At 42.1% G+C, this 19,368-nt stretch overlaps 1 protein-coding gene across 1 annotated transcript in view; it reads right to left on the reverse strand.

The window, feature by feature from the left end:
• LOC115657621 (multiple epidermal growth factor-like domains protein 6) overlaps positions 1–19,368 on the reverse strand; it is a 309,734-nt gene that overhangs the window by 87,338 nt on the left and 203,028 nt on the right. Inside the window, 1 exon segment of the mRNA XM_030575675.1 lies at positions 4,107–4,229. Coding sequence (XP_030431535.1) covers positions 4,107–4,229 — 123 coding nt within the window.

Below are 19,368 nucleotides of genomic sequence, written 5' to 3' on the forward strand. Positions count from 1 at the left end.
TCTCTGAGTACGGTTATCCAGCCAGTTATGCACCCACCTTATAGTAGCCCCATCTAAATTGTACTTTCCTAGCTTATCTATAAGCTTATCTATAATCATACTTCATTGGGCTGCTTTTCTCCTATTAACTAGACAGTAAATGGGATTTAAAACAATTAAAACAAACAGAACTGTTTTCTTCCCCAAATGTGTAGCTTCACAAAACATTTTCATCCTTCTTACCAAGTTTGACTACTGCTATTTGACTTGTGTGGTAATTTCCCTTGAGATACAAGGGAAATATCTTCTTGGTTTTTTAGCACGACAGGGAACTACAGATCTCTTTTAGAATCTGGTAATCCTTTAGAAATGTAAAACTTGATATTGCATTCACGTCCACCAGATGAGATGTGGGTGCACATTGTGCTCTCATTCACATCAATCTAAAACAGCAGAAGCTCTGTGCTATAATCAGTGGATTCATACCAGTAAAACCGAGAGGAGGATTTGGACACTCTCTCTCTCTCTCCAATCTGAGAACTAAATTCTACACTCATTTATATGCCCACTCAGCCTCACAGCTGAAGCCAATCTGCAAGAGATCAGAATCTGGCCCTTCGCCTAATCCTTATGAAGAAAATAAGGACACAGTTGTTACCATTCATTTAAAACACAAAATAAATAAATAAGCACACCCTGTGAGGCAAGATGAATGCTTGGCCGCACATGTGTTAATTGCTTGTTTGCAGCGTTGGTCCCAAGATATGGGATTTCACCAACAGAAGTTGGTCCAATCAAAGATATTCCCTCACCCACTTGTCTCTCAAGTGTTAATTGTTCATCAGAACCAATACATCATTTTAAGATTTGTAAATTGAAAAGCAGCATCCTTCCTTCCCTCAGCCATGTGGCCTGTGGCAAAGATACTATGAGGAGGAAACCGCCAAGGACTGAAGCTGGCACAGCAGCTGCAGGAACAGCTTAAGCAGGGATACATTCCTATGGTTTCCACAAATGTGTGTTTTCTGGCCAAAAACCATGTTATTGAAAAACTGCTGATCAGCTCCGGTCATCAGATTGCTTTCTGCCGTTTCACTCTGAACATTCTTTCCCTTCTGCAGACTGGATGTTTGCTCCACACTCTCTCTCTTGATTTCCAGTCTCTTCCTGCCCCTTCCCTTCTTTAATGCGTCTCCCGTGGCTCTTTGCAGCACATGATATTAAAACACAGTGTGATTTAATTATTAACCAATCTAAGTGATTAAACAATCAGGATGCTTTGACTGCGTTACTACCCAATTGGTCAGTCCTTGTGCTGGGAGACTAATAAATAATAAATGAAACAATGAGTTCACACTACTGGTTGATTGCTAATTTGGCTCCTGAACCACTGAGGTCTAAGTATCATTGTACTACCTAATAGGCACTACCATAATAAACATGCTATAAATAAATAAATGACATCATTCTAGTGATTAAAATTTGCTATCTGGTACTGTTTGGTGGTGTAAGTCAGTGGTTGTCAATCTTTTTCGACTACTGTGTCCCTTTCAGGAGTCTGAAACCTGAGCCCCACTGCTCGGGGCTCAAGCCCAAACCCTGCTGCCTGAGGATGAAGCATATAACTCAGCTTCAGAGAAGTCCCCTGTGGCATGAGGCTCTAGGCAATTGTCACCACATAATGCTGGCTCTGCACTTGTGATCCCCACCCCACCCAAACCCATCTTGCAACTTCCCAGCGGTCACGATCCCCAGGTTGATATAAACTGATCTAGATGAGTTGACGTACCCCCAGGAAGATCTCTGCGTACAGACGGGGTACATGTATCCCTGGTTGAGAACTACTGGTCTAAGTAAATAGACTTTGGTAGTGACAGAACAGTTCCCAGTGGACAGGATTCACTAAAAAGTGTTGTCACAACTGGAACTCTAGTCTGAGCAGAGAGGCAAAGGCCTGAAATGAGCTTTGGAGATTCACCCATCCTCTTAACCAAGATATGACCCCTCCAGGTCAGAGCTGAGTAATGCAGTGTGTGGAAGACACACTGCTACTCCTCACACTCTGCCTGTAATAACTATAATAATCAGGACACCATTAAGACAATTTACACAATCACGAAATTCACATATAAACTTTAACAGTAGAAGAAGAAACCTATAATATGGGGTCTTTAGGAATAGATTAAACAAAAAAGAATGTACTGTGTGTGTAGCCTTTTCTGTTTGTAAACTCTGGCTCTTGTACTCAGTAGTACAACACTGATTTTGTTGGCTGAGCAAAGCGAAGCCTTACAGATCTGAGTTGACCATCTTCATCACCAGCAGGACTACAGCAGATCAAGGAGTTGGTCTAGGAGTGTAATTTAGCTATTGAAGGACAGTTTTAGATATTCCTGTGGGAATTCTGCACCAATGCTCAATGCAGAATTTGCACAGAATTAATGTTCTGCACAGAATTTCATCCTGAATGATTGGTGCTGCAGAGCTGCTGGCTGCCTCTAGGGGCTGCTGGACCGAGCAGACCCCATCTCTCCAGCCCCCAAATACAGCAGGTGAGAGGGAAGGTGGAGGGTGCTGGGCAGCTGCGGATCCCAGCATGTACTGAAGGAAGGAGAAAACATGCAGGAAACTCCATACAAGCCCACGACCCACCATTAGGCTGTTTCTCTCTCTGGATCCCTGGGGGGTAGGGGTGTGGGTGTCTGGGAGGTGGGGGGAGGTGCTCCATGGCTGGGCTCTGGGAAGAAGGGGGTGCAGTGTCTGGGATGTGCGTATCCCACAGCTGGGCTTTGGGGGAAAAGGGGTGTGGATGTCGGAGACCGGAGGGGCATAGTTTTCCCCCAAGATGTGCCCTGCTGGCACATGTGACACATCCAGATTGAAGCACCCAACAAAAGCATAACAGAGAAACAGGAACTGGATCATCGTAGGGATTTCTTTAACTTTCTACTCCTGGGAGAATCTTTTTTGTTGTTTGTATTGCTACAGACATACTTGCTGACTGGTATTTTGAAATGGATTACTAAAAAAATTGAAACTGGTGTGATTATATGGTGTTATTTTGACAAACAAAATATACAGAATTTTGCAGAATTTTAAAATACTGTGCACAGAATTTCTAATGTTTTTGTGCAGAATTCCGTCAGGAGTATTTAGAGAGTGAGGTGGCTACACTCTGAGTGAGGAACAGAATGAGGAGTTTGTACAGGGCAGATATGGCTACAGTGGGAATAAAGAACTATCCAGACTGGATCAGAACGCGCTTAGCTCCAGAAGCATAGACCTCTACTCTGTGAGTTAAAGGATCAGCACAAAATAAATACTGCAGCATGTGGCCATGATTAAGAGTTCTGCATCCATCATGCATTCATCCCAATGTGTTCTGTGGATAAGATTTAAAACAAAACCCAAACAAGCATACAGAACCTGGTATCTTGAGAAATATTTAAATGCTGAAGAAGTTAAGGAAGAGGCAGTGGGTGTAGGGGGAAAGTTGGTGATTTGTGCATTCACCATAAGTCAAAACTGACCTCTGAGAAGGTATCTAAATAGTTTTAACCCTGTTAAAAGGACCTGCCACCTTTCTAAAGAAAACATACACAAAAAAACAACCTTCAACACCAGCTGTTTCTACAGCTACCACCCTATCTCCCTCCAAACTCATCTAGTGGGCAGTTTACAACTGTTGCCTTGAGTTCCTCCCCTCCAAGTCCAGCCTGGATCTCTTCCAGCAGGCTTCTGCCCACTCTGCTCCATCACATCTGCTTTCACCAGTCATTAATGACCTCTTGTCCCTATATTAGAGCTTCTACTTCCTCATCATCCTCTTGAACTCTTTTTGGCTTTCAACATGGCTAATGACACCCACTTGCTTGACATGCTCTACTTCTCTCCCCTGGCTTTCTCTCACAGGGTCAAAGCCTGAGGTGGTATTGTGTGGCTATTACAGCAAAATTTCCATCATTGGTTGGGTTGGAGAACAGAACTCAATGTGGGGAAAGTTTGTAAATGTTTGTATTTTTTCCTTATCACAATTTTACTATAGGAAATAACACACCCTGTTTTCTTACATTTGTAGCTCTCTTTTCCCTGAAATAGGCCTCAAGCTAAGTGTAATATTTACTTACCTATGCAGGTGCGTTCATCAGCATGGAGTCTGTATCCCATATCGCATATGCAATAGAAGGAGTCCAGAGTGTTAACGCAGTTCTGCTGGCACTCTCCATTCACTACTGCACATTCATCGATATCTAGAGAAGGAAGACAGACGGCGGAGGTTACAATGTCATTTCAATGTCAGTTTCAGAGAAGAGACACATTATTTCTCTTGGACAGTAGATAGCATGTATGTGGTGCAGCTCTTACATTGATGCTGCTGCTGATCTTTACTTCTTTGATCTAATTTGGTTCTGCTGCATAAACAAAACGCTGAAGATGGAAACTCTGAGCTCTTCAAAGTTCCAGAGAACTGGCTTCTCTCTGCTTCTTAAGCACTTGATAATTGGACAGATCTGTGACATGCATGATTCCTTGGGGGCAGGAAAAATACATAGGGAAAGAATTACAATAACCTAACACATATGAGCTTGCAGTCACCACTGGATAAACATCTAGCATTTGAAGATGATGTATGAAGAATTCCTTTTGTGTCAAGCCCTTAACTCTGCTAGTTGGGATCCTCATGTGCAATGGGGCAGAGTACTCAAGAAGAAGGGGGGAAAGACATAAGAACACAGATAGTGTTTTACTTTGTTAATCAACTATTTCTTTCACTAATTTTATCTATTTGGGGGCCTGCACTTGCTCCTACTGAAGTGAATGGGAGCCTTAGAATTCACTTCAGTGGAAGCAGGAGCAGTATCTTGTGCCACACAACTTCTGTGACCCCTATCTCCTTGAGCTCTAGCTGATGTTCTTGAAGGTTATCTTAATTTTTTTCCTTTCTCAAATGGCCTAAGAATCACGGAAGAGCTGTTACCTCATCTCCAGCTCTGAGAACAAAGCAAGCAACTTTCTATGTCTCCCTTTAGAAAAGCACTGTGTACTATACTCTGGGCTATACCTCAAATTTCTCTCAGATAAAGAGGGAAAATGCCACTGAATCAGCTTGAGAACATTTCTTAAATCTTTTGCCTGACGGTAAGGGTAAGTTGGGAGGACAAGCTTGAGTACATTTGCAGCCATAACAGGTTTTAAGTAGATCCACAAAAATGAACATTTTACAAGGTTCTGAAAGGTATTGGATAAGCAGTTTCCATATCTTTTCAGCAACACTAGCACAGTTCAAATGGCAACATATTGGTGTACTGATGCCACTGAATCAAAAATCACCATAGAATTACTGAGGGGGCCTTATCCAAAATTGATGGAGACTCCTGTTGGTGTTAACAGGCTTTGGATCAGGTGCTATGAGTGCCCAAAAATGCTTACCTATCCAGCCACACATAAATGGAATGAGGGTGAGGAGCCTGGGTTTCAAGGCAATACAGGCCTTTCCTACACTGGTGGTGGTGTCTAGGTTATGTGTAACTATATGCCACATGAAAATAAGGCTGCATCCACACTGTGGTGTGTAGTTACACATGGCACTGAAAGGCTCTGGCAGGGAAAGGCATCTGGAAAAGCTGCCAGAACCTTTCATTGTAGCAAGAAAAGGCTCTGGCAGTGCCATATCAGTGCTTCACCATCTACACTGCTATGTATACCTGTGCTGGGAGGGCATGTGTGACGTTATTGATATAATCTGGGACCATATAGAACATGGTTGCAACGAAGGTCCTGTAGTGACACCAAATCTTATGTAAAGGGGGTCAAATAAGGTGTCTAAGACCAGGTGATGGGTTGCTGGTTATGATTATGCTGCCTATATGTATATATCATTTTGTAGTTGAAGTTATGAGTTTTGTCTCTATACTGTCTGTATTTCAAATTTGTGCTGTGATTCTGGGTGACACCCCAGACAAGTTGGTGTTAGCTCTACCTAGCCTGCTTGATGGTCCACTAAGGACCATCAGCTATACAACTGACCCATTGAGAGAAGGCAGATACACCTTGTAACTCAGCAAAGTATGCAGGAACTTGCCCATGTGGCTCCAGACTCCATTTTGCTGTAATTTCCATAGTAAAAAAAAAGAAGTGTTCTTACACCTGGGAATAGCCTATAAAAGGCTGATGCCTCATCTCCATCTTGTCTTCAATCCTGCTTCTTACCTCTGGAGGGACTTTGCTACAAACTGAAGTTCTGAGCAAAGGACCGATGACCCATCCCAGCGGGGAATGTACTCCAGAGACTTGATTTGAACCTGCAGTTTATTCCATCACTGCTACAAGCCTGAACTAAGAACTTTGTCATTACTGTATGTAATTGATTCCATTTAACCAATTATAGCTCTCATCTCTATCTTTTTCCTTTTACCAATAAACCTTTAGATTTTAGATTCTAAAGGACTGGCAACAGTGTGATTTGTGGGTAAGATCTGATTTGTATATTGACCTGGGTCTGGGGCTTGATTCTTTGGGATCAAGAGAACCATTTTCTTTTATTGGGACGTTGGTTTTCATAACCATTCATTCCCAGAACGAGTGGCACTGGTGGTGCTACTGGGAAACTGGAGTGTCTAAGGGAATTGCTTGTGTGACTTATGATTAGCCAGTGGGGTAAAACCAAAGTCCTCTTTGTCTGGCTGGTTTGGTCTGCCTTAGAGGTGGAAAAACCCCAGCCTTGGGCTGTAACTGCCCTGCTTAAGCAATTGGTCCTGAATTGGCACTCTCAGTTGGGTCCTGCCAGAACCCCATCGTCACAACGTGCAGCATGTATTCTACCTCCTGCCATAAGCGTAAGCATAGCCTAAGAGGGAGCCCACAAACAGGGGAAAATCTGAAACTGTTACTGGGGGGAAAATGTATTTTGAATGAGAAACACTAAGTAGAGAGAATCAGGAAAATGAGGCCGGAGAGGGAGATTTTTTTTTCCATTATACGTTTGATGAAAAGTGTCTGATTTTTATATTCACATTGTTATATTTCTGCTTTGTATTTAATTTGTTATAGATTATGGTTTAAATACTTTTATGTTTATTTCATTAAAAAAATCCAATAAAAATAAATGAAAAAGGACAAGTTTTAAAGATGACTTGGAAAGACAAGATTTCCTAAGCTTCTCCTGGCCATAAGGAAATGTTTTTATAACGTTCAGTGTTAATACTTCACATGTGAAATTCACTCATCTAAAATAAAGCCCGGGTGTTGACTAGTGTTTAAATTCAGATCGTTTGCCTACATACATCACTTACCAGCCCGTCTCTCAAATATGCTGTTTTATTAGGCTACATACTGTATATTTCCTTCTGGCTGGAGACATCTGGAATCTTTTTCTTATTAAGAGAAGTTGTTTGAAATGTAAACAGTAAACAGAGCATGTTATTCATCTTCATGTATATTATGCAATGTCACGTTAAGAATTAATTCATAAACTTTTTTCCGAATTTAAAAACAAAAACAAAAAAACAAACAAAAAATGAACAAGAAGGTTAAAGAAAAAACTAGGAAGCAGCAGAACTATGAGACGTAATTTTGAGCCTCATATTATGTGTTTTCCTCAAGAATCTTCATTACTGTGAACTCACAAGTATACAATAAAAGACAAATTATCTAACATGCAAAATACGGCTGCAAAATGGGATGCCTGCGCTTCTTAATAAATGGAAAAGACACACAAAGGTCAAGATATTATTAACAAAAGGAATGACTGAAGTTAGAGGTCTAAATCCAGTTTTATATATTTAAATAAGTAACTTGATTTTCAAGAAGGGCTGTGCACCTAAGAGCTCCAACAGACTTCTATGAGCCTAAAACTTTGTTCCTACTTTTCTCAATAGGACAACATTTTACTTGAGTTGAAGGCATAACTCATCAGCCTCTCTCTGATGCACGGGTTCCTCATTAACGTTTCCGATGCTTCAATATTTCTAGCACTACAAGTCCAACTTCTGTGGGAGCTGCTGGGTGCTTAGCACTTTTGAAAATCAGGCTATTTAACTGCTTAAGTAAGGACTTAGGCCCTAACTTTAGGCCCCATTTTTTAAAATCTTGGCCAAAATCCTTGGCAGGCCATGAATAAATTAATAAAGATCCCATTTTTGTTTATTTCAAAGAACACTTCTTTGCCATCAACAGGTTTTAGAGAGTAATACATTAACAGACAAATGATTAAGTTTCTTCGCAGCAAGGGGAAAAAGGTGCAAGATCAATGAGTTTGGGACACAATAATTCTATGGTTGTCTTCTTGGGATGCTATGTGAATGAAAAAGTTGATAGTGGCAAACCTTTTAGTTTAAGGCTCTCTCTTTGCAGGATCAATATTTTATTAAATAAATGTTGAGAGATTCCTTCATGGACACAGATACCAAGAAACACGCAAGACACAGCTGCCTCTCATTAACTCCTGCATCTCAGAAACAGGAAACTGCTTTGCCCCCAATTACAGAAAAAAGTGCTATAATTATTTAGTCTATTAAGCACTCTGAGGACCAGATGCTAACCCTAGGACTTGGTCTATACTTGAGTATTAACAGTATAACTATTTCAGATCGGAATGTGATTCTTTTTACCAACTAGTTATACTGGTATAACCCCTGGAGCGGACTGAGGCTTTGTTTATACTACCACTTTTGTCAGTAAAAATTTCGTCGCTCAGTGGTGTGAAAAAAAAACACCCTGACCCCCTTATAAAATACCTTTGTTAGAACAAAAAGGTCTCATTGTCTTCTCCATCAAACGTTTCCTAAACCTCAATTCCTGACCCTCATGTGTTCTGGGGGGAAAGGAGTGGCAGATGTTTCATTTGGCAGAGATGAGAGCCTCACCCAGGCACTAGAGGCAGTGTTGATGTTCAGCACTCACAAAAAAAGAGCAAGAAACAGATTTTTGAACCCTGGAACTCTGGGCATAATCCCAGCCTTCACAGTGGGGAGAATTCCCTGCGGGTGGTAGTGAAACAATTTACAATATATTTACAGAAATGACACAGTAGAAAGGAGCTGAGAACATCAAAGATTCCTACTCAGACCATGCGGTGGTAGGAAGGAACTGGAGGGGCATTGGCCCATACCACTCTTTAGGCCTTTGGTTCAGAGCATGAGGTAAAGTGCCGGTGTGGGCCAATGGACACCGCTTGCAAAGAATTCCAGACTCAGGTGCATGGGTGTGCATGTGTACTTACATGTGAAATATACACAGGGATCATCACTCAAAGAAGAATTCAAGCTAATCATGCACAGCTAATGTGACTCTTTATTTGTTTGTACTCAAGGCCAAACTCCAACTCTTTTAGAAAAGTTGCACATGAAACCACCTTACCGCCCAAGGTTTAGAATGACAAGAAAGATGTATGGCAGCACTGACATTTAAGCTTTTCTTATAATATGCCATGAGCATCAGTTCGGTTTATCCACTCCAAAGGATGTTTAAATTGCATGAGTGGTTGTTTCATGATGTGAAAATAACGTATGTTCAACCACTTTCTATTCATTTAGACAGCTTTTCTTTACACAATGTGTGTTCAAAACATCTGTGTAAATAACACAGATGCACAAAAAGAACCAGGATGGCTTCCTAATCACTTGAAGATCAGTCCCAAAGGAGATCACATTAGCCTAAAATTGACAAAATAAGCTTTTTTAGAGAGTGCCATTAAGGAATAAATATATACCTGGTGTAAGGGCTTGTCTACATGTGGAGTTAACTGTTTCTGATTAAGTCCATGTGTTGATTCCCTTACTGCAGAATAAGAGTGCCCTGTTCCTGTTTTGCTTAACCCACTGGATTTATATACCTTATAAGAGTGGATATAAATAAGAATAAGCGTATAGTAGTAATGAGGAATAAGAGTGTCAACAAGCCTTTATGTTGGAATTACTGTCGCTTATACCAGGTCTGAATTTGAAAATGTCCATGCTGTATTGACAATTTATAACTATCCACTGATAAATCTATGTATTAACATCAATATTTTAAAGTCCTGGATACATATATTTCAGTTGATATATTCTACAGTACTGTGGCTTACTATAGTTGTGTGTTTTTTTGTTTGTTTGGTTTTTGACTGTATTATTTTGAGATTTGATTGCATGATTTTTGAAATACTGAACATTTGCTTTATTGGTTTGTTCAATTGGAAATGCCAATTTGTCTACTCCTCAGAAAAAAACATAACAGTTGTGATGGGCAAAGTTAAAGACTGGATAAAAAATGGTAACAAAAGTTCCCCTGAGAGAAAAGCAGAATTACTGATTATAGAGAACAACCTCTTTCTGCTTCCCACTTACTCATATTGGGGGAAGAGCGAGTATTGGCAAAACTGATCCATAAAATTTGTATTTCTTACAATTTTTTACATATTATGAGAAAGGAAAACAATACAAGATATATACTTGTATAAATAATGTAAGAAGAATAGCAATTGCCTAAATAAGACAAAAGTAACCATTGAAACTAGAGGACAAGAAGTGGCTTCTTTCACACTTAGGTTTTAGTTTAGTCTTAACCCACACTAATACAATATGTGTCATGTTGTCCCCCTGTCATAGTTGGTCTACTAGAGGACAAAAGCCTATGACTGCAACTATCTGATAGAGGGTTTGGCTACACTTGCAGCTGTTTAGCGTTGGTAGTTAAAGCTGTCTTCGTACAGCTGTGTAGGGAAAGTGCTGCAGTGTGGCCACACTGACAGCTACCAGTGCTGCAGTGTGGCCACCTTTGCAGCATTTGCAGCGTGGCCACATTTGCAGAATTTGCAATGGTTTGGGGAGTGGTGCATTATGGGCAGATATCTCAGCATTCAAGTGGCTGCAACGTGCTTTTCAAAAGAGCGGGGTGGGGTGGAGTGTGACAGGGAGCGTGGGGGAGAGAGAGAGTGGATTTTTGGAGCTGACACTGTGTGCCAGCTCCCTACCTTGCAAGTTCTGACCTCTTTCCCCATCCCTCTCTCATTCACTAAATGCAAATAGCCTTTTGTTTTTTTCCTCACACACCAGATAAGCAGCAGCTCCGAAACAGACCCCCCACCCCCGCAAGCCGTGCTGCTTCTCTCCTCAAGCAAACACTAGCTGTGGACATTCATCCCCCTGCCTGCCTCTGCTCGAGCAAACAGCAGTTGTGTTTGTTTTTTAGATAAGCAGCTCTGGGAGTCCCGAGTTCACAACAAAACAAACAGAGACATCACAACAAAACAAAGAGTGTTATCTTTACTTAAAAGCATTATGGGAAAATTCCAGAGGTCAGTTATAGCGTAGTAAGATTAATCACTGTTTACACTGGCACTCCAGCGCTGCAGCACCAGCGCTGTTCTCTTTATTCCCCTTGTCAAGGTGGAGTACAACCAGCGCTGTAGCCAGGGAGTTACAGAGTTGTAACTCTCCAGTGTAGCCAAGCCCAGAGTTTACTCCCTTATATCAAGTGGTAGACGACTGTGATGCAGTCCTGACTGTCTAGGTTCAGGCCCTGCTGCTGACCTAGGTAGGGAATCATTATAAAATTGGTGCCTAGACAAGCTTCTCCTCACAAGGTTAATAAAAGAAATAGTTTGATCAAATCGTGCTGAAGGGGATGATGGGTACATCTTAATATCTGACACATGGATAAAGTCAACACACCAAAACACGTCTTCATGGAAGACAAACTTGACAGCTAAAACTATTTCTAATCCTCTTTTTGATATGGAATGGTATGAAGCCTCGGGAGTCGAGACACATCACTACTTGGTCCTCATAATATGCAGAGAATATGAAAGTGTCAGTTGAACGAGAAAAAGGGGACGCATCTGTTTGATAGCTGCGTAAGCCTGTGATATGTAAACTGCTCTGGATTCAAGCAGCCCTAATTAGAGTTTCAAGGAATCCTTCATCAAAAATATGTATATACACACGTGAGAATTAAGCAAGTTTTGAGACTGAATAATTTGCAGGAAAGTCAAGGTAAGAGATTAAAATAAGAAATTGGATAATTCTCAAGGACAGACCTCAGAGGAGCATGGTGACATTTTCCCATAGCAGTGAGTAAATGCCTCTTTTTCACATTTCAGATGAGTGCAATTTTGTTCCTTCTTAATCATTAACACAAGAACTCTCTTGTTCAGAATCTTGGAACTGTATGCAAAATTTGAGAGAGGCAGGTCAAAACACCATTAATGTCATTGCTACCATTAAGTATAATGATACTTTGGCACCACTGTACCACTGTTTGCCACCAGCCCAACCCATATCTCCCTATGAAATCCATACACATGGGCCGAGACTAAGAGTGAAGAATGTTGCCAGAAGAGGTAAACTATATAAGGGTTGCAACCACAAGAACCACTGACTAGAAAAACAAAATGTGTAGCTTTATCTACACAGGACACAAGGAATGATATATTCAGGAAACTGTGTTTATTGTGCTGGAAGGTTGTATAGGAAGATGTGATGGTGTGTTCACATGGGTTAAATGAGGCTGAGGAAAGGCCATTTAACCAGACAGACCACAGCTAAGGGGAATTGGCTGGCCTAAGGAACACCTGAATAATGACAGAACCCAATTTGGAAGGAACAGGTGGGGCTAGGATAAAGCCAGGAAGCTAGCAGTAGAATGGGGCGTCAGTGAGGGAGCCTGGGCAGTAGGGATAAAGAAGGAAAACTAGGTGGAGAGGGTGTAGGAAAAGACTCAGTGAAAAGGCAGCAAGGTTTCAGAAGGTGCAGACCTTCTGAAGGGGGGAAAAACACAGTGACCTGGATGGAGGGCCAAGTCACAAAGACAGAACAACCTGAGTCGCAGAAGGTGAGAGAGAGAGGGAGGCAGCAGGGTGTACAGGAAACAGCAGAAAGGGACGTTGAACCTGGAAAGAGCTAATCCCCAGAGTGGCCAGGAGGAGGCGCCCTGGTGGTGAGAGGACCCTCATGACAGAATGCTTGTCTATGCACCATGAGAAGTTGAAACAAGACAACACTCATGGAAGATCCACATGCAGGAAGACTATTCTTAAATTCAGGTGGGTCCAAGTTATCACTGTTTCCAGCAGGTTTGATGCAACCTTATTTTCAAATTTTTCTAATGCGGAGTGTGCTCATAGAAGCAGCTACATGAACCTGTCATGCAATTAATTTTTATACAAAACTTCTAAAATCAGAATCTATTCCCAATTGGCAGGAAGTCAGCAGGGAGTTCGGCTTAAAAGTGGATATAGTGTGATATGGCCTGTTGAATGCCATAGAATTCAAAATCTGCAGCCAGTAAGAGTAAAAGGTGCCAAGAAAGCTGTCCTTCAATACCTTCTTCTCAGCAGAACATGACACAGTTTGAAAAGAAATAATTATGGAATAAAAATAGAGAAAAATAGGCATCTTATGAAAACACCTGCTTTTTGTTAACAGTAGTAAGAATGCCCTCTTGCTCAGCTCAATAAGTGGCTTCAGTACAGCATGGTGGGTAGAGAGTTTCCTCTTATCATACAGTAGGTAAGATATACAACAGCATTATGACCACACAAAGGCCTTCATAATGTGATTTGTTCTCAGCTTCAGTTTATACTCGGTGTATCTGAAAGGAAAATTCTCTTTGTCACAAATGTGACCTACTTCATTTGGTAAAAAGCCTTATGTCATTTTGTGGATGGATTTGTTCTGTAAACTGATTGGAACATAAGCCATCATGGTACAAACTGATTTGAGTGGTACTGCTGTCCATCAACATTATTTTATTAAGTGTGAGTCGCTCACATAATGCACCAGTTACACTTCAAAGATCTCTAAACTGATTGTGCTCGTACTTACAGCAGGATTTGATGGGGGGGGGAGGATGGGGTGGCAGGATCTGACCCTTCTTCCCATTGATGTAACAGGGAAATCAACCCCCAAACCTCATAGATCTCTGAGAATCTGCTGGAGCCCTAGGTCACAGTTATCTTTTCCAGTTCCCCATTAGAATTGTTCCGCTGGGATTTCCTTTCAGGTACTAGTTCCCGGTGCCCCTCATCAATAAGGTTCCACAGTGCAGATAGGGCTCCTCTCAGGAGCTAACATAACCCAGGCTAAGTATTAACTCCTGAGTAGATTCTCAGTGAGTGGGAACCCATGTACGTACCTTGGCCCACTTTCATAGATTATAAAGCCAGAAGAACCATTGTGATCACCTAGTCGGACCTAATCTTGCTCCCCACTTCTCCTGACACAGATACCCAAGACCCTGCAGAGAGCCATCTCTGGGATCCAGGGAAGGGAAGGGGAGACATTATGCCATTACAGCATTAACAGAACCTAACCCTACAGTTCATTCATACAGAGAACTTCCAGAATCTGTTCTAATGCAGGATAACAGCAAAAGCAAAACACTGTCTATTGTTCCCTAACACTATAGCTGTCAGATTAACTCTTTGGATGCCCCTTTTTTATTAGCTGAGTCTGCACACTCCTATTTACATGAAATCCCCTCTGAAAGGGTAACCACTAGTACAGCATGCCGAGGGCTTTCTCAAAGAACAGATGAGCATGTGTGCAACATGTGCAATGTGTTTCAAGGTGGTGTCACTCACAGTTAAAACCACCAAAGTAGCCATGTCACTAGATTTTAAATAATCAATTCCTATATCGGTCAAACCACTGATCTGTTTAGTAAATGTAGGGAAGAATGAAGCTTATTATGATCTTGTTGACAGTTCCATCTGGATCATGTCCTTTGGGCTACTGCTCTTAATGAAAGTGTTGACAGATATGTGTTTCTTTTAGATTTTATCATGCATTGTTTTAAAACTTTGTTAAGAGTACATCGTACTAAACCCAGGGATGTTTCACTAAAGAATGAGACTCTTATTAGTAGTCCCAATGAAAAATGGTATTAGTTTCTTTCCAGTAACAAGAAATAGAACAAATTCTCCAGAGTTCTACTTCCCTATAGCTCTGTATCTGTCATTAGTCATTGTTTACATAGCAAAACAGGCAAAACCACAGAAAAATAAATATTTTTCCTACACTATACTCTCTACTGAGAGGCAAATATGCACATATACTGTAGAAAAGTGTAAAAAATGTTTTATTTTCTATTTACAATATTCACTGGAAGTTTCTAAACCTTTCTTACCATGTTGGAGTTATTCAGTTTCAAGCTACATTCGAGACATGTTCAAGATAAAGATGATTCATCTGCTGTTTAGAAGATGTTTTTATTTGCTGGTAAATACTTTTCTAAAAGCAAGCTATTATTTAAATATTCACAATGTTTGATCCAGCATAAAATTGCTATTAACAAATTTTGGAGACCTTGACCAGAGCTTCAATTTCACACTTACAAAACTCTTCCAACACAATGATTAAAAAAAAAAAAAGTATTGAGACATTTTCTTCCTTGACAACCACAATCATATCTTCATAACTGCAGAAAAGATTACCCAACTTTTAATTCACACTAGTCAGCCTCAACAATACTGCATTTCTTTTCTTTGCTTTAAAATATACTAATAATTGTCAATCAGCATAGTGGAATGTTAACATTCTCCATAACCTATCTTTCAAAACTATTCATAAATGTTAGAAACCAGCTAATATAAAATAATCATTAGAGTCCTAGAAACTTCTACAAACATTTTTTTCTAGAGTCTGTTTTTCTTCATAGAATTTTAATCTAAATACTGTATTTTGTCTAGAACATAATAGCACTGGTATACTGTTATAAAGCACTTTTCACCTAAAAACTCAAATCACTAGTATACATTAGTTAATTAAGCTACATTACACTCCTAATAATTAAATGTCAAAGCTGATGTGTAAAACTGCATAAACTTTTCATACAATCATGTTTCATACAAACTTTTTGTGCAAGTTCACACATGCATAAATTGGACTACCACACTGAAAGAAATATATAGTGAATGACTGCCATTCTCCCCTAACTCTAAGAAACCAGTCCCTTCCACATATAAAAGAATCTATGGTTCCAGCTCAATATTTCCTTCCAAGTGGTATAGTCCACACTCAGTGGTGGGCAACCTGCGGCCCGTCTGGGTAATCTGCTGGTGGACCCCAGGACAGCAATTACATTGACCGCCCACAGGCCCAGCCACCCGCGCCGCTCCCAGTGGACACAGTTTGCTGTTCCCAGCCAATGGGAGCTGTGGGAAGCGGTGCAGGCCACAGGGATGTGATGGCCACGCCTTCCCGTAGCTCCCATTGGGCGGGAACGGCAAACCACAGCCACTGGGAGCTGTGGGCAGCCGTGCCTGCAGATGATCAATGTAAATACTGTCTCGTGGCCTGTTAGCGGATTACCCTGATGGGCCATGTGCAGCCCGGGGGTTGCCCACCTCTGGTCCACATGATGGTTCTCACTTCCTCCTGGACAGTTACAGAATTTAGACGCTTAGTGGAACCAGTCCATGTGATGCCTTTGTAATCAGCACTGAGCAGCTCTCCAGCACAATGTAGGCTTAAGCAGCTGAGAGTGTGGAGACAGGAACCAAGACTTGCTTTTGTTGGGGAGGGCCATGATATCTGGGAATTTTTTCCCCTTTTTCTTTTGTCAAACAGGTCATCAATAATTCATCTAATAAATAAAGTGTGACACAGGATGTCAGTTGTCTAAGGACTATGGCTAAGTGTCCTTTAGATAGCATATCCTGCTCTTAAAATACCAGAAGATACACTGCATGAAGACGTGTCACATATCAATATTACATACCATGCCAAATTCTTTCTGCCATATCCTGCCATAATTTGACAACTAGATGTAGTGTGAAGCTTGTTGATGAAGTGTCTTGTGAATTTTTAGTCTAGATTTTTGTTTGGGATCATCTAAACTGCCTTACAATGAAAGAGCAGGGCCTTAAAGGGACAAGTACTCACTTTTCTCTGCTTGAGGTATGGATGGTTTCAGTCTGATGTTCTGGAGGCATAAAGGGAATTCTGGGCTACAACATGCAAGTTGGACCCATTGAACAAAGACAGTGGGGAAATAGTAGTATGGGTTGTCATCTCCCTTCACGGGGCAGAATACTGGTTGTTCTCAACGATACTATTGTTATGAAGGCTCTGGTTAAGAAATTTGCTCTCGACACTGACCATATTGCTAAGCATTGGCCCATATAAAATCTCCCATTTTTTGAAAAACTGGTTGAAAACTCTGGCAAGTACCTGAAATCCTCAGATTTTCTCAATTCTAGTCAATCAAGGACTTATCCGGGGTGGATGGATTCAGTTTTAACAGTTCCGTTCATTTTTTCAGGGGGAAGTCTGAAAGAGCGGCTCCTCTACCCTGAAGAATCTCTTATGGGGTATATCTTGTTATTCTTCTGGTTCAACATGTACAAGGAGGCTGGTAGGGACTTAGAAAGGAGCTACAGGTTGTGTTATCTTCAGCAGGCTGATGATATCTAATCTCTGCCCCCTCCTAAGCAGTTGGTGCAGTGGAAATGACCATTGTCTGTAAGAATCTTGGGTACTGGTGAGGATTTGTTGGCTGTGGCCCAATCCAGACAAGACTGAGGCTGGCTGGGGAAATGACTAGAAAAATTGGTGAAGAAAACAGCTACCATTTGTAACACAGATTTGCAATTTAAGAGTCGTTAGTTCCTAGGCTTGTATTCCATGCTGAGTAGAGGGGCATTTTTTAACATGTGCCTAGTGAGATAAGAGAAAAAGACGGTTATTCACCTTTGTAACTGTTGTTCTTCAAGATGTGTTGCTCACATCCATTCCAGTTAGGTGTGCGCGCGCCGCGTGCACGTTCGTCGGAAGACTTTTACCCTAGCAACACTTGGTGGGCCGGCAGGGCGCTCTCTGGAGTGGCGCCGCTATGGCGCTTGATATATACCCCTGCTGGCCCATCCGTCCCTCAGTTCCTTCTTGCTGGCTACTCCGACAGTGGGGAAGGAGGGCAGGTTTGGAATGGATAGGAGCAACACATCTCGAAGAACAACAGTTACAAAGGTGAGTAACCGTCTTTTCTTCTTCGAGTGCTTGCTCATATCCATTCCAGTTAGGTGATTTCCAAGCCTTACCTAGGCAGAGGAGTCGGAGCGAGACGTTGCAGAATGTAAGACCGCTGAGCCGAACGTGGAATCGTCCCTGGATTGTTGGACCAATGCGTAGTGCGATGCAAAGGTGTGGATGGAAGACCTGGTAGTCACGTGGCATATTTCTTTCCTGGATGGGAACATGTGCCAAGAACACGGCAGAGGAGGCTTGAGCCTGGGTAGAGTGGGCGGTGAGATGGCCGGTCAGAACGTGAGCCAAGTCATAGCATGCCCGAATACAGGATGTCACCCAAGATGAAATTTGTTGGGAAGAGATTGACATACCCTTCATGCGCTCTGCCACTGCTACAAATAGCTAAGGTGAACGTCGGAAGGGTTTGGTCCTCTCGATGTAAAAAGCGAGAGCCCTGTGGACATTCAGAGTATGCAACTGTTGTTCACAGCGTGATGAATGCGACTTCGGAAAAAAGACTGGCAGAAAGATGTCCTGATTAACATGGAAGGCAGAGACCACCTTAGGGAGGGTGCGGTCGCAGCTGCACCTTGTCCTTGTGGAACACCGTATAAGGGGGATCCACAGTCAATGCTCAAAGTTCCGAGACTCACCTAGCCGAGGTGATAGCGACGAGGAATGTTGTCTTCCAGGACAGGTACAGCAGCGAGCATGTAGCTAAAGGCTCAAAGGGGGGACCCATGAGCCTGGTTAATATGAGGTTTAGATCCCAGGTAGGGGTTGGGCGTTTGACCTGAGGGTAGAGTCACTCCAAGCCTTTGAGGAATCTGGAAACCATGGGGTGAGAAAAAATGGAACTGCCAGTTTCCCCATGATGGAAGGTGGAAATAGCTGCAAGATGCACTCGTATAGAAGAGATTGCCAGGCCGTGCTCTTTGAGGGACCATAAATAGTCCAAGACAGTGGGGCCCGATACAGTTTGTGGAGTAAGGTCATGCTGGATGCACCAGTGAGAGAAGCGCTTCCATTTAGCGAGGTACGTTGTTCGCGTGGAAGGCTTTCTGCTTCCTAGCAGCACCTGCTGCACGGAGGTGGTACAACGCAACTCCGATTGGCTCAACCAGAGAGCAGCCATGCTGTCAGATGAAGGGACAGCAGGTCTGGGTGGTGAAGCCTGCCGAAGTCCTGCGTGATGAGATCTGGACAGAGTGGCAGGGGAGTCGGATCTGTCAGAAAACGGTCGAGCAGCAGTGTGTACCAGTGCTGTCTTGGCCAAGCCGGAGCGATCAGAATTAGGCGGGCTTTGTCCCTGCGGAGCTTGAGTAAAACTCGGTGGACGAGAGGGAATGGTGGGAAGGCATAAAAGAGGTGACCTTTCCACGGAATTAGGAACACATCCGAGAGGGAGTCCGGGGAGCGACCTTGTAGGGAGCAGAACAACTGG

The sequence above is a fragment of the Gopherus evgoodei genome, chromosome 9 (genome assembly GCF_007399415.2).
Source record: "Gopherus evgoodei ecotype Sinaloan lineage chromosome 9, rGopEvg1_v1.p, whole genome shotgun sequence".
In the NCBI taxonomy this organism is placed as follows: domain Eukaryota; kingdom Metazoa; phylum Chordata; order Testudines; family Testudinidae; genus Gopherus; species Gopherus evgoodei.